At 37.0% G+C, this 15,556-nt stretch overlaps 1 protein-coding gene across 1 annotated transcript; it reads left to right on the plus strand.

Annotated features, from left to right (window-relative positions):
• The first annotated feature begins 31 nt into the window (after nucleotides 1-31).
• LOC131073232 (pentatricopeptide repeat-containing protein At2g06000) lies at nucleotides 32-10,830 on the plus strand. Its single transcript, XM_059216460.1, has one exon. It carries the CDS (start codon nucleotides 188-190, stop codon nucleotides 1,910-1,912), a length of 1,725 nt encoding a protein of 574 aa, XP_059072443.1. The 5' UTR covers nucleotides 32-187; the 3' UTR covers nucleotides 1,913-10,830.
• Nucleotides 10,831-15,556: the final 4,726 nt, after the last annotated feature.

Genomic DNA, 15,556 nt, shown 5'->3' on the forward strand with positions numbered 1-15,556 from the left:
CACTACTAAGGACATCGGGTATAACCCGCTAGGGGACTTCGTTTTTTAAACTAAACACAAATATTTGGTCTTCCAATCATTCATTCAGGTTACATCTTATATAAAGATGAAACACTGGCCCTGAAAGCTAGTGCATTTTCAGGATACTCATGGCGTTTACTGTGAAGGGTATTTATCAGTGTATGAAATGTTGAGGCTATCCTTTTCATCCTCTCCTCAGTTTCCATCCTTTATTTTTGCTGCTTACAAACAAATTGCGGCTGCCCGGTACACCTTTTCGCCTTTCTGCGGTTCGAACCCGCGACCTGAGGAAGCCGAAAGTCCAGAAAACAACAGCAGCACAGGTTCGGAAGTGGTGGAATCGATATGCAATCTGTTGAAGCAAGAAAAATTACCAACCTTTGAACTTACCGGAGAATCTGCCGTGAAGCGTCTGACACTAACCCTAACACCTGAACATGTACTTAATGTGATTTCGGGCTTAAATGATGCCGAATTAGGGCTTAAATTCTTCAGATATACGAAAGCAGCCCTAAAGTTTAAGCACATCGCCGCCACATATGACCACCTCATTTCAAGCCTGCTCCGCGCAGGGCTTAACGAATCTGCGAGGGAGCTGCTGGAAGACCTGAAGGATGACGGCTACGACATCTCCTGCAAGACTTTAATGGAAGTGGTCACAAGCCTCGCGACCACCGGTAAGATCGACCAAGCCCTGGATCTTTTTGAAAAAGCCCCGGATTTTAAGTGCAGTCTCTCTTTGGTCTGTTACAATGAGGTTTTGAATTTTCTGATTGAGAAAGGATCTGTTGACAAGGCCCTAGGATTTTTCAAATGTCAACTCTGCAAAAATGTGAGCCCAGATTCTTATTCGTTTAATATGCTGGTGAAGGCGTTCTGTAGTGTTGGGGAAGTGAAGGAGTGTTTTAAGGTTCTAGACATGATGAAGAGTCACAGTTGCAGACCTAATGATGTGACAGTGAATACTTTTATAACTGGGCTCTGTAGGGTTAATAGGGTTGATGAAGGGTATAGACTTTTGAGGCAGTTGCATACTTTTAAACATTATAGGCCTAATGTATATTCATATACTGCTGTTATTCGAGGGTTTTGTAAACAGGGGGTGCTGGGTAAGGCTCAAAAAGTTTTCAATGAGATGATCGAATGCAGAGTCAGACCGAATTTGGTGACTTACAACGTTCTTATTGATGGTTTCTGCAAAGAGGGTAATATTGATGAGGCCTATTCGATGTTCCGGAAAATGAAGAATGGGGATGTTGTTACTTATACCAGTATGATTGATGGTTACTGTAAGGCTGGAAAAACAAATGACGCTATTATGCTTTTGCATGAGTTGAGTGAGCGGGGCATGGCTGCTAATGCGTATACTTATTCGGTAATGATCAATGGTCTTTGTAAGGAGAATAGGTTAAGCGAGGCTCATGATCTATTGAAACAGATGAAAGAAAGGAGAATTTTTGGTGGGAGTTTTATATATAATATGGTTATTGATGGTTATTGCAAAGTAGGAAATGTTGAGCAAGCAAATAAAATTTTTGAAGAAATGAAAGGTAGAGATAGAGGGTGTGCCCCTGATAAACGTACTTATACTATTCTGATATATGGGCATTGCATGAAGGGACGGATGGCTGAAGCTGTCAGTCTTTTTCATGAAATGTTTCGAGTGAGCTGTGTCCCTGACGAGGTCACTGTACAGGCCTTGGTAACTTCTCTTGTAAAAGCTTCCATGCTTGATGAGGCAAGGTCTGTAATTTTTACTTTGTTAGCTAAGGGCATCACCCCAGGGTTATCCTCGTGTAGTTCAATTATTAATTATCTTTTCAGGCAATGGAAGATAGAAGACACAGAACAATGGACAAAACTTAAAGAGTTTTTGGATAAAAAAAGCTGAAATTACCCAACAAAATTAATTGTCAGTGTTACAGAGGGGCATATTATTTGGTCGGTGGCCACAATTATTTTGAGTCAGCTCCGGGCATTTTGTAGAAGACTTGGAGACATTTAGTTGTCTCTATTTCTGAAGGCCGTAAATTTGGACCTTGCAGTCCGTTTGGTATACAGAAATGGGCGATGGCTCAAGGAAGAGGGCGAGTACGTAAGAGCAATGGCTTTTTTCTGGCTATTGTCTGGTTCGATCTCCAATCTGACCCTTACAGATGGACAATTGGTTCATTAGGTCAAAGAATTTTTTGGAAAACCAAGAGTAGAAAGGTTGGGGGGAGCGGCGGAAGGTACTATTCATCTATTCAATCATTTGACTCAATGCTTTACCCTTCTTCAAGATTCTCAGTAAGCGGGGCTACACTTAATCTTTTGTTTTGGTGTTTAGTTTTACACAAGTTCTAAGTGAATGTGTGATTGATTATTATTATTTTTCCAAATAATAAATATTGGCAAAATCTGGGCTTTACTAAGCTAACTAATTGCAGAAATTGTGATTGTTGTTAAATTAACATTAAATAGTTAATGATATCAGATTTCCATAATCCATGATTTAATTGCTATTGTTTCTGGATTAGACTCTCTGATTTTTTTGTAAGCATTTTAGATTACCTCTCCTCTCCTCTAACCCTCTTTTTAAGCTAGTCCCAGTCTGCAACTAGTCATTTTATGTCTCTCTTAGCTCTCTTTATCCTGATGATGGATCATCGGAGTGTGATCCGAAACATTTTGAAAAAATCACATGCAATCTAATCCAGAAACGATAGCAATAAAATAGTTGTCACTTCTGGTTTATTTTTAATTTAAGAACTGAATGGTTAGCATTTAGTTTTTACACTATAAAAATCATACAGCTATTACAAGTTTCTGTTTTCAGAAATATTAAAAGATATACCCATTACAAGTTTCCGCTTTTGGAAATATTAAAACATACCAAATAGTGGCTTCATAATAGACCTTTGTTCAAGATTCCCAATAAGCTGGGGTTGCACTTATGATAACCTTCATGTTGGTTAATAGATTTCCACAAATTGTAATTTTGAATGTGAATAATTTTTTTTCTTTTTGTTATGTATGCTGGTTATAATGGGCCTTAATAAACCAGCAATGACACGAGAGGTGGCTGATGCCAATTTGGCATTAAATATTGTAAGATTTAATTGTGGATTGATATTTATTTAAGATTTTTTTTGGCTATATAAGGTTGTTATTTTATTAATGTTTAAAAGTACGATCACAAGTAACTTGGAGCCACGCCCCAGATAGATTTTGAGTAGATAATTCCCTCTGAACAGTATGTAACACTGCACTTTCTTTCAACAAAGCACAGACCAACGTTTGGCCTGCAGCAGTATCCTTGCCCCATACTTTGCAGTGTCTTTGAAATTTTTTTGGTCTGCCATTTCCACAGGTAGAAAGATTCTTGGTGCTCTATCTTCGCTGCAAAATTCAATCTTTTACATTGATCAACGCTGATTTCAACAGTACCAGCCCTTTCCTATGCACTATTGCTGTAAATAGAAGCTCTCAGGCTTCCCCTGCATTGAATGGAAGATCATTCTTCTAGCTAACTCCAAAATTTTTTTGTTGAGCTGAATTCACTGCTCCTTAGCTGAGGTGTTGGGGTCTGCCAAACTACCAATATCCGCATCAAGTTGAATCACCCTATCCTCCAAAGAAAGATTTCTCCATTGGCTGCTATATTTGCTAAATAATCTGCCTGCCTGTTAGGCTCCCTGAAAACATGATTAATAATAATATGATTAAAATTATTGTAGATTTCAAGAGCCACAATGCCTGCAATTGCTAGCTGGGAGTTCTTCCAGTTCTCAATGCATTTATGACTAGAAGGGAATATCCTTCTACTTCCACTTTATCCAGGTGCATAACCTTGCATTTCGCAGCCCCATGATAAGAGCTTGGTATTCTGCTTCGTTATTGGATCCTTGAGGGATGGGTTTTTTCATCCTGCAAATAGTTTCTCCTTTCCAATTTCTGATTAGGCTTCCAGCTTCTGAAACTCCTGGATTCCCTCTGGAAGCACCATTGTAATTCAACTTGAACCAACCCTCCTGTGGTGTTTTCCAAACTGCTTCCTTTAATCTCTGAGACTTCGTTCCTCCCGGACCCACCACTTGAGTAGCCTTCAAACCAAACCATACTTTTCTCCTGTCAGCATCCCAATCTGTAAAGAAACATCTCAGATTCATGTCCCTCTGACTGCTGTTTGCCAACTCCACTATCAAGGCTTCTATTTTATTCAAAAGGGACAGCAACTCCATTTCCTTTTCTTGAAAAATTCTTCTATTTCTTTCTCTCCATAGTTCCCATAATAAAATAGAATGGCTTATTATCCATAAGCTTGAATATAATGCCTTCCTTTTTAAAAATGGCCAAGATTTGAACAAATCTACCATATCATTCGGAAGAGCTCCTACCCAACCAAAGCCTTGCACAAAGCCAATGCCAGCACCTATTTAAGAATAATTTTTACCATGTATTGCCTGCACTAGAAAAATATGCAGCCATTGGTAGTTTTCACTTTGAGAAATACAGCCATTTTAAGTTGACACTAATAGAAAAATCGAAAGGGCACAGCCATTACTAGTTTTTACTTCTAGAATTGCCCCCATAGTGCTGTGTGCTTTTAACTAAAAGCTTCCATGCGGAGAAGCTTTGCCTAACCTCATTCACTTCAACGCATATGAGCTAACAGTGCTGCCTTCATGCTATAGTGGCAATAAATTTCTTTTGAAAGAAACATGACAATTTGGAGGCTAAGTTTATCTGACAGAAGGCAAAATTGCAGAGGGACTTGTATTTGTGTGAAGAAAGGAAGTCAGAAAAAAAGGAAATGATGATGTCCAAAAGTTAACTAAAGTATTTGATGCAGGCACTCCCCTGTTCTCTGTTATGTAAGCTATTAACTCAATATTGATAAAGAAACAAATGCAGCAGATTAAAAAATATAGCAAAAAAACATGGAAAACAGATAGTATGCCTCAAAGTTCAAACCAATGGAAAACACAGAAGATGTCAGTAAAATGGATGGAGTTTTCTTGACCCTGACTAATGGAAGCAATCCTAATATCTTTGCAGAATCTTGTAATCTCCTCTTATGCTTAGAGTACATGGGCATGGACCATTCTCTCCACAAAATGTATCCCCTAATATGCCATCATACTTTATCATGACAGTCATTTCCTATTCTTTTTACGCTTTCTGTCATACTTATGAAATGTTGGAAAAGCATGAAATTTGTGGCTACCACCATTTTTAATATAACTGCTTTTCGCCTCGGATAAGTGTGCAGGGAATTAAGAGTTGAAAAAGCATTTTCACTTTTTCAAACTTTGAAATGTCAAAATGCAAGCCATTTTTTTTTAAAATTTTGTGTTCAATCCAGAGTAATAGCAGCAAAATATTATAATCGCAGAATCCCCTGTTCATTTAGTTGGTGTAGTGATAAGATGTGATTGAGACTCCCCAACGACATCATTGTCACTTGCAATGAAAATGAAGGGCTTAAGAGCTTAATATAAGAAAAATAAGATATTAATGCTGTTGCAAAGGTACATAAGGACTAGTTTTATACAATATCTCTGTTTTGAATGCCTTTTTCAGTATCCTTTACAGCTATGCTTTCAGCTCTGCATATCTTCATGGTGAACTTTTTTGAAATGTTTTCTTGTGTCAATGGGAGTGGACTAAAAGGAGGCTTTAATGTGGTTGCTAGTATACATGTATACAAAGTTCATCTGTTGCAATCCAGAAATGCAGAGGCTCAATCCCTTGAGCTATTTACACTTAACAATTGGCTACCGTGCAGTTAGAGGCTATGCTTCTCTTCTTGCCATGAAAATTACCAAACCCATCTGCAATTTCAGCTATCTAATACAGACGATGCAGTGCTTCAATATGTTTTGAGCTAGGTGGAGGCTGTCAGTCAGCTCAAATACAGAGCTGTGGTGTTCAATGACTGGAAATCAAAATGAGCATTGATAATCTGAGGTGTAGCATGTGGAAAAGCAACTGTGGTTTCAGAAAAAGAGCATTTTCCTTCTAGAACAAGCCTGCACCTTGCCATTATGTTTCCCCAAGTGTTCATGATGGGCTTGAATAAATTCTCTGCCAATCCATTTAGAAATGTGGCTTCCCATAAAATATTTCTTCCTACTGACCACTAATCTATGTCAACTGTTTGTAAAATCACTGTGTGTTTAATGAAACTTGTTCTAATAATGAATATGCCAGTGGCTGGAAATTGAAGCAGAGCGGGGAAGGAAAGCAGGGATTTTGGAGTCGGTTTTGTATGATATTACAATCCAGAAGGAAGTTGGTTCATGCAAGGTTTGCAAAGGAGGAGTTAGGGTGGATTTAAAGGTTTGGTGGAGAGATAGACACAGAAAGAGCTCCAGGCGTTTTGCTGCAAAGGGCGGAGTCGTGTTTGCAAGTGATGAGTCTGTGTAGAGTGCTCTGTGGAGGTTGAACAAATCTTGTCTATAGAATTGCTTGAAATGGAATGTGAGGGGATGCGTTTGGATTAACTTATCTGCTAAATGGATATGAAACTGGTTACTGAGAAACATGGTATGTTGAAGTAGCAATGGAGATTGACCAAATCTTGATTTGCACTAGGGGTGACAGTGGAGGTTGACCAAATCTTGATTTGCACAAGGGGTGGCAGCGGAGTTGGTTCCATAGGTCTGGAATCAATAGTCATAAATGTAGGTAAATAAGACTAATGAAAAACATGAATGGTTTGTTTTTGACTCACCATATCATATAGGCCCTAGTGGTGAAATGTTAGAAGCCAGTAAGGACTAAGAAAAATAAATAGTAAATGAGTTTTCAGAGGAAATCGAGAGCAACTTAAACCGTACCTTTGCCTTGCTTAAAGCTAGAAGCATGATTAAACCAGGTTGCCTGGTGATTGTTGTTTCAGATATGCTGCACCCAATAAGGTCATGAATGTTTCATAGTAATTGTTCCTTTATAGGTGTGGAATCAATAGTCATAAATGTAGGTAAATAAGATTAATGAAAACATGAATGGTTTGTTTTTGACTCACCATATCTATAGGCCCTAGTGGTGAAGTGTTAGAAGCCAGTAAGGACTAACAAAAATAAATAGTAAATGAGTTTTCAGAGGAAATCGAGAGCAATTTAACTGTACCTTTGCCTTGCTTAAAGCTAGGGCATGATTAAACCAGGCTGCGTGGTGATTGTTGTTTCAGATATGCTGCAACCAATAAGGTCATGAATGTTTCGTAGTAAGGTTCCTTTGTTCTCTATTCAGTTGTTTTTTCTTCTCGCGACCTTTGCTACTAGTTTAGGAGGGAGTGTTTTGTTGGTAAGGAAAATTTAGCTTAGTGGCTTCAAGATACTTTATAAAGGTCATTCTGAAAAGAAGTCAACGGTAAAGAAGACTTGCTTTGGTAGTTTAAATTGTACGAGCTACAATTAAAATAACATGTGCTACGTTTATTCATTGTCTATTCAGATGAACAATACATGCATGTGCGACATTTGTTCGTTATCTATTGAGACGGACCATGTATGTATGTATTAGTAGAGCTTTTGTTTTCTTCTGGAATATTTGACATTTAGCTTAGTGGCTTCAAGATAGTTTATAAAAGTCATTCTGAAAAGAGTCAACTGTAAAGTAGACTTGTTTTGGTATGTTTAAATTGTACGAGCTACAATTAACCTAACATGTGTTATTTTTATTCATTATCTATTCAGACGAACAAAACATATATATGCTACATTTATTCCCAAGTTACCAGTTTGGGTTTGGTTACGTAAACCCAGTTCGTGGGTTCAGGTAAAAATTATTTTGCCCTTTGGATTCGTGGGTCAGGTTCGTCTGTACACACACACATATCTATGTATGTATGTATGAATGTATTTATATACATACATACATACATATACATACATTAGGGTTTTTGGATGAAAAAAGGTCAAAAATGTATGTTTTTGTTATGTTTTGGTGCTCAGTGCCTTTGGATACGCCTGGGTTGGTGCGTGGTGAACACAAACACCTGGGTACGTACCCAGGGCGTACCCAGGTAAACCCCCAGTTGAACCCGAACCCAGAGGAACCTGGTTCGGGTGGGTGGACCAAAATTGGCGAACCCGATAACATAGATAACCCAGTAACATAGATTTATTGATTATCTATTCAGACGAACTATACATATATGTATTAGTAGAGCTTTTCTATCTGTGAGAAACTTTCAGCCAGCTGTCAAGAACTGGCAGAGCTTGGAGGTGGGTCCCTTTTGCTCAGTAACTTAGTTGAATTTTGAGAAATTAGAAGTCCCTGATGAAGAAAATATATTCAGTAATATCCAGGAAAACTCTGATGTTTTAGAGCTTCTCATTGATATAAGTAAGAAAAATTCTGCAAAATGAGCTTAAAATCATGCCAATAGATAGCTATTGTTAAAACGATAGTTTCCCTAATACCAAGTGCCTCAAACATGCTTCCAATGCATAAAAAATTCTGACAATTTAAGAGCATTCTAATGGTTCTGTTCAACATGCTTCCAATCAATTCAAAATTGGTTGCGCCACAATTTTTAAGAAACATAATTTTCTTGGTTGGAAGGATTTTGCAAAGAAATATTTGTGAACTTTAATAAAAAAAGGATAAATTATCTAATGTCAAAGTCAAACATGGGTGTTCCCTTGCTTCAAACCCATTGGTGTATTTGTAGACTAAGTCACAAGGTTCGAATTCGACAGCCATGAAATTCAGATGAAATTCGACAAGGGAAAAATTCGAAAAAAAAATCTGATAAAATTCGCCTTATATAATTTTGTTTATTTTTAAATTTATGTATACTTCTAATAAATTATCAGAATAGCAACCCTTGTTGGAGAAAATCTGAGGGCGACCCAACAGTTGCAGACACCCATGACCCAATAGATACAAAGCATATACAAAGAATACCCACGACCAGCTGAGTTGTGTTTAGAGGCGGATAGCAGTGTTTTATAGAGGAAATTCGATTAAATTCGAACCTCATCCATGAAAATCGCCGTATCCTGTGACTTAGTTTGTAGATGATTTCAAGATTGGATAAAAAGGAAGTGAAAGTTAAAGTCTAAGTAACAAGATATGCTTTGTACATGACTGGGTTACTCGGTAAGGCATATCTTCTCTCACTGAGAAAATCATAGATTAGAGTCACAATTGTGTTTAACATCCACCCAAAGAAACATTGAATATGGAGACTTTTTTTTAGAGGATATGCAATAGGTTTACAAATCTCAAATTTCAATACAAGTTTATAAAGAACATGCAGTCTTTTGAGATTTACTGAATAAGTAGACAATAGTTTACCAGGCTGGGTGAGCCAGTTGAGACATGACATCAGATTCTAGGCCTAATCAGCTGAGACTTGTTTATCTACCCAGGCACAAAAGTTAATCCCCTTTAATTGATCTAAAAGTATTGAGTAGACAGGAATATTAAATATGGATGGAACTTGGAGGTATTGGAAAATCTGTCTAACTAATACTTAAAATTCTGAGTACATTATTTTTAATTGTGATCTCTACTTATTAGCAGAATCAGTATTTATTATTTAATTTTGAAGCTTTTTTTACAACCCTTAAAAGCTCTCCTTCCAAGATCCATCATGATTGGAGCCTGAGCTCTTGCTTGTTGTCAAGGATTGTGCCTGAGCATGATGCCTTCCAGCAACCAGCTCCCAAGCTTGCCACTGATTGAGATGCCCTGGCTGAGACTCTGTAGCACGTGTTGCCATTCTACCCTCCATGATTTCAAGGATTGCGGACATACAAGGCCTTGCACCAGGATTCTCATAGGTGCGCAATAGACCAGCATAAATCATTCACACCACTTCTTCTTCATTGTATCCTGATGGTGATAGGTTTGTATTTACCAATTCGAGAGTCTTCTTATCCTCGTATAAATGCCAAGCCGGTATTACCAACTCAGATATTTTGTTATTCATTCAAGAAGATAACTCCTTTCTTCTTCCAAGCTCATTTCTGTGTGGGTTGTGTTGAAATTAAATAGCTAGTTCGAATTATTTGATGGCAAATATATATATTGTAATAACTTAAGTGATTACAATACTTGTAACTTGTAATAAAAAGGGCAGGTCCTATTTGGGCAATTGATTTAACTTGTAAATTGTATATGGGTCCTGACCCATATGTAACTTGTAAATTCAAAATTATATCTTGGCGCCAGAATATGCAAGGCCGACCAAGGTTTATTGTTGACATGAATTCATATATAAGTAAGATGATTTGAGGATCACATATGATCAATCACAAGTGAATATATATCTCTCTACCTTATGTGATCTGCTTCCAGCTGCAATCATCATCATCAGCAAAAGGATATTCATCAAGGGTGAGCGAACTTCAGCGAATTGGTTTCTTGTTGAAGCGAATCTGATCTAGGAGTGCAAATCTGTCCTAGGGCATCCAAACCTCATAAACTCCACTGAATTTCTGTTCTTGTGGCTGGGCGAATTAGTATGGAATCTGAGCTGTGAATCTACCTTATATCTGGGCGAACTATTGATCATTCTGAGCTGCATTCCAGACCTGAATCTGATCAGCATTGTGGAGCAGACTTGTGCCAATTATGGGCGACTATGCTGGGCGATATTGAGTTGTCTAACTCACTAATTTAAGAGCAGCAATCATCCTCTTCTGTGGTGCCGAAACCCTACTTGTGGGATCAGCGAATTAGGGCCTGCACATCAGTGATTTAGATTGGGCAAAGCTCTGCCCTAGGTTGATGATTTAATCAGATAAGTGATCTGATCTTCATTGTACTTGTAATTTGCTCATGATTAAAGGATTTTGATCTTGACTTGATGCTGGGTTTTTCTTCCAAGAGGGAGGTTTTCCCAGGGTATTCTTGGTGTCTTGTCTCTTTTGTGTGATTGCTTTGTGTTATTTCTAAGTTATATTTAAATCCGATCACTAAAATCAACAGGTTGTGCCGTTCACAACTTAAGCATGACAAATCCGAAGCCGTAAACATCTGACTTCTTTGAGAGATGCCCTTTCAAAGCATATTCTGGAGCCAGATACCCCCTGAATATTTGACATGGAAAGAAGGATTAGCAGAATGGAAGATACCTGTGGAGTATAAAGAAATTTATAAATATATGGTACTTTTTCAGCTTACATGGTTCCAGCCACTGCTGACATGAGTACTTTCCTCATCAAATAACAGTGCCAAACCAAAATCGGGGAGTTTGGGATTGAAATGTTTATCTAGAAGAATATTTGTACGCTTGATGTCTCTATGCACAATTCTTAGAAGTGAATATTCATGTAGATAAATTTTTTACCGGGCAGGCCAACCTAGCTCCCAGCCTCACTGGAATATGAGAATTAGAATCAGAATACAAGATATAAAATCAGTTCCCATTTACTGTGTGTTATGACTTAATAGTTAATAGCCAGTTTACGATGAATTTTCTGTACAGTGTAATAGGTTATAGATATAGGATAGCTTTACCAAATAAAGCTTGAGCAAGGTTGTCATTTCTATGTATTCGTATGCTAGTAGAATATCACCTCCTCCTACACGTTACCCATATCTTTTAACAAGATTTGGATATTGCACTGCAGAGATAGTGCTTAATTCAGAAACTCATTATTCCCTTGTTTCGACAAATTGTGACAGTTGCTTTATTGCTACTTTTCTTCTACCTGGTAGTATGCCCTGCTCAGTATGTCTTCTGTCATAAGCTTATAACAATACTGTAATAAGCATTTCATTCATTCCCTGAGAAGCACCAATGTAACTGTTATGCACATGTTTCAGGATAATTGACTATGTAGAATCAACTTAAATTTTAGGGTGTATATAAATTTACCTTGTAAACTGCACCAAATTCATCTCGTCTTATCTTACTTTTGGGATCAATTTTTTTGGTTGCAATTTTAGACAGCCTCAAGCTAAAATAATTGCCTGTCATTTTCTTTAATTCTGCTAACCCTCTAACCACATTCAGGAAGAATTCAATAAATGAGTTTATAGGACATAAAGTGAAAACATTGATGGAATTAGATGGTATCAGTTTTGAAAATTACTCACCTTTGTCCCTCATAACAAAGAGTAGAATATGCTGCCCCACATTTTTGTCTTCTTGATAAAGATTAAAGACTTAATTAACAAAAGGCCCAGGGTCACCTCTACTCCTACAATAATTATAGCTATTTTAATAGCCTTAGTATTCTTGGGAATATGGATTTTGAATTCTGCCAGATGGATATTCAGTGATACCAGTTAGCATCAGAAAAAGGAGAGATAACAAAAAATTCATTTATTAAAGAACACCACAATTGGTAATTACCACACGATTGAAAAACATCAGGCTATCCGGCTGGCATTCAGCACAATAAACAGTTGAAAAACAATGAAAAATTCCTGCATAATGTATTAAGTTACAGCTATAGTAGCTGAAACCAAAAGGTCCTTATGATTCTTCTTGTAACTTGCTAGGATATTATCTGTGTCATTGATAGGGAAGTTCTTAACAACTGCAAGATTTTCATTCGCAGCTTCCTCCATTATGTTATAATCTTTCTACACATTGCTTCCCTGCATAGTTTTTTATCAGTTTGACTAAGCACAATTGTTAGACTTAGTCAAATTTCAACACACGAAATTTTGTCAAATTTCTTATCCTTTTTGTAGTGATTAAAGATATTAAAAAATCAGACTTCAATCTTGGTGCAGACACGTAAATACTGGAACAAACTCCTAAAAGCCTCAAAGACTTAGTCAAATTTCATCACACGAAATTTTGTCAAATTTCTTATCCTTTTTGTAGTGATTAAAGATATTAAAAAATCAGACTTCAATCTTGGTGCAGACACCTCAATACTGGAACAAACTCCTAAAAGCCTCAAGGAGATAGGATATACCTGAATGTGGACATCAAATATCCACACTATTTTTGAATTTTTGGCATCAGGAAACTGTATCTCTGCGAAGTGGAGTTGTACATAGTATGGTCCATTTTGGAGGCCCATGCGACAATACCTCTGTGAGGAAGGTGAAATACATGCTATGTTGTACAGTTGAGGATCAATGGAGTTAGGTGGGCTGTTAACCTTAACTATACGTGGAATCTTGAACTCAGGCATGTATTCTGTAATGTTTCATAAAATAACCTATATTACTAAGACTCCAATTTTGCTTGGGACTCATTGAATGTTGAGTATGAATCATGTTCATTAGAATCATTGTCAAAACGAAGTCTATGAGCAGAGGTTTTTAGTTGTTCTTCACAGTTAATAGCCAAATGATAACCTGCTAAGGAGTCCCGAATGCATGAAAGTTTTAATAACTGCACCACAGAGTTACATAACAAAACATGTGTACAAGAGATGATTCTTAAATGCTTAGATGGCTCTGAATATATAAGTGTTCCCACGAACACTTAATTAGTTGTTCTTCACAGTTAATAAGGAGTCCCAAATGCATGAAAGTTTTAATAACTGCACCACAGAGTTACATAACAGAACATGTGTACAAGAGATGATTCTTAAATGCTTAGATGGCTCTGAATATATAAGTGTTCCCATTAACACTTAATTAAACATGAATGGTTATTGCGGAACAAACATTGAAATTCATTATTGACAAAGGAGACAATTGTAATGTCCCCTAATTGGCATATACCTGATTTTTGCCCAAAGTGACAATTATACAGCATAATTTGTTTACACATAGCGGTCTATAATTAATAGCTATTGAACTTTTGAAGTAAATAAGCAATTAAGTTACATAACACCACCCATTTGGGTCTAATCTATAGTTTCATTTCCAATAATCAACCATAATAGGGATTGGAGAGGAGAGCACAATAGGGTGCCCAGAAATCATTCACCACAACTTTGCCCAAGGGCTTGATATAACACCCCTTAGTCCACAAGTGGCAGGAACACCCGTCCATCCAACATGGGGTGGGCTGCTTAGATTGGGGAACCCGTCTACTACTCCTAATCGCGTCTCCTTACTAACCTGTACATATTGTTTCTATTCTTTAGATTTGCTTCCAACAACCAACCATTGTAGGGATTTGTGAGGAAAGCGCAATATGGTGCTCATAAATCATTTGTCGCAACTAAGCCCAAGGGTATGATGTAATACCCCTTGGCCCGAAAGTGGCGAGAACTTTTGTCCATTTGTTGTGACGCTTTCACACATCGCCCCATTGCAAATGGGGATCCCCTTGTTTTCGCTTTTTAGAGTAGTGTTTTGGTGTCTTAGGTTTTGTCTCCCATCTCTTGCCTTCGCTAATGAATCAAGTTCTTCAAATTCGGAGGAGTCATCAAATCAATAGGGTGAAAGCATGATCGAAAGAGTATTCTGATGCCATTGATGTGGGTTCAGACAGGTCGAAGGGATAAAAACACAATTTTCGAGGATCAATTTCGACGACTTCCTATTTTTTTAGGAAATTTGCTTTTTTCTACTTTTTGCTTTTTCATTTTTGATATTTTTGGGCCAATTTGGGAAGCTGCTTTTTATTTACTTTTTGCTTTTTCTATTTTTAGAAATTTGTATTTTTCAAAAAATAGAAATTTCTATTTTTAGGAATTTCCATTTTGGGAGATGTCAAAGGTTACTTTGTGTGCAAGGAACAAATCTTATAAAGTCCAACCTCCTCAATAAGAAATCTTGTTGAAGGTATGAAATCCACCCTAGGAGAAATCGAAAATCCAATTGAAAATAAATTCCTCAAAGAAGTGAAAAAATCCACTTTGAAAGAGAAAATCCACTTAAGAGTTCGAATTTCCAAAGTTGAAGGCAAAGAGGAAGCAAACAAATCCACTTGCAAAGAAGAGGACAAGTCCACTTGAGGTCCAATTTTCCTAAGTATAGGCGAGCAAAAAGTTTCTATGCACTTGAAAATTCCTTGTGAGATAAAAAGGAAAATCTGCTTGGAGGTCGAATTTCCCAAGTAAAGAAATCCACAAGATAAAAAAGAAAATCCACTTAGAGGTCAATATGCCTAAGTAAAGAAGCAAGCAAGGATAAGTTGAAAATCCACTTGGAAATTTTCATTTAGATGTGGAAGAAAAATTCCTTTATGAGGTCGATTTCTTGGAAAGGGGAAAATCATTTATTTTATTAAAAAAAAAGAAATTAATTGTTTTATTTGCCAAAATTGCTAAAGGAAGGAATCAACAAGTTTTATGGCTTTATTTGCAAATTAACTAAGGAAAGAAAGCAAAGGCTTTTTTTTTTTTTTTGCAAGTCGCTTATGAGAGGCTAGACTTATTGTTTTTTGTTTTTTTCGAGATAAAAGCTATGAGTCGCCCTCCTTCTAGAAGGATTCACATCTATTAAAGGGAAGAACAACAATAATTTCATTTTACAATTTCTATTTTGCTCTAGGCAAAGCTTGCAACAACAAACTCGTGAAGTAGAGAGGCTAATCAACCAAGCAAAGCCCTCGTCATTTACAGGCAAAGAAGTTTCAAACATATATTCAGCCTCGGTGATCATACCATGAGCTTAAAATCACAGAATTTTTTTTCCTTTGTCTTTTGATTTTGGGATTGAAATTCAA

The sequence above is a fragment of the Cryptomeria japonica genome, chromosome 2 (assembly GCF_030272615.1).
Source record: "Cryptomeria japonica chromosome 2, Sugi_1.0, whole genome shotgun sequence".
NCBI lineage: Eukaryota > Viridiplantae > Streptophyta > Pinopsida > Cupressales > Cupressaceae > Cryptomeria > Cryptomeria japonica.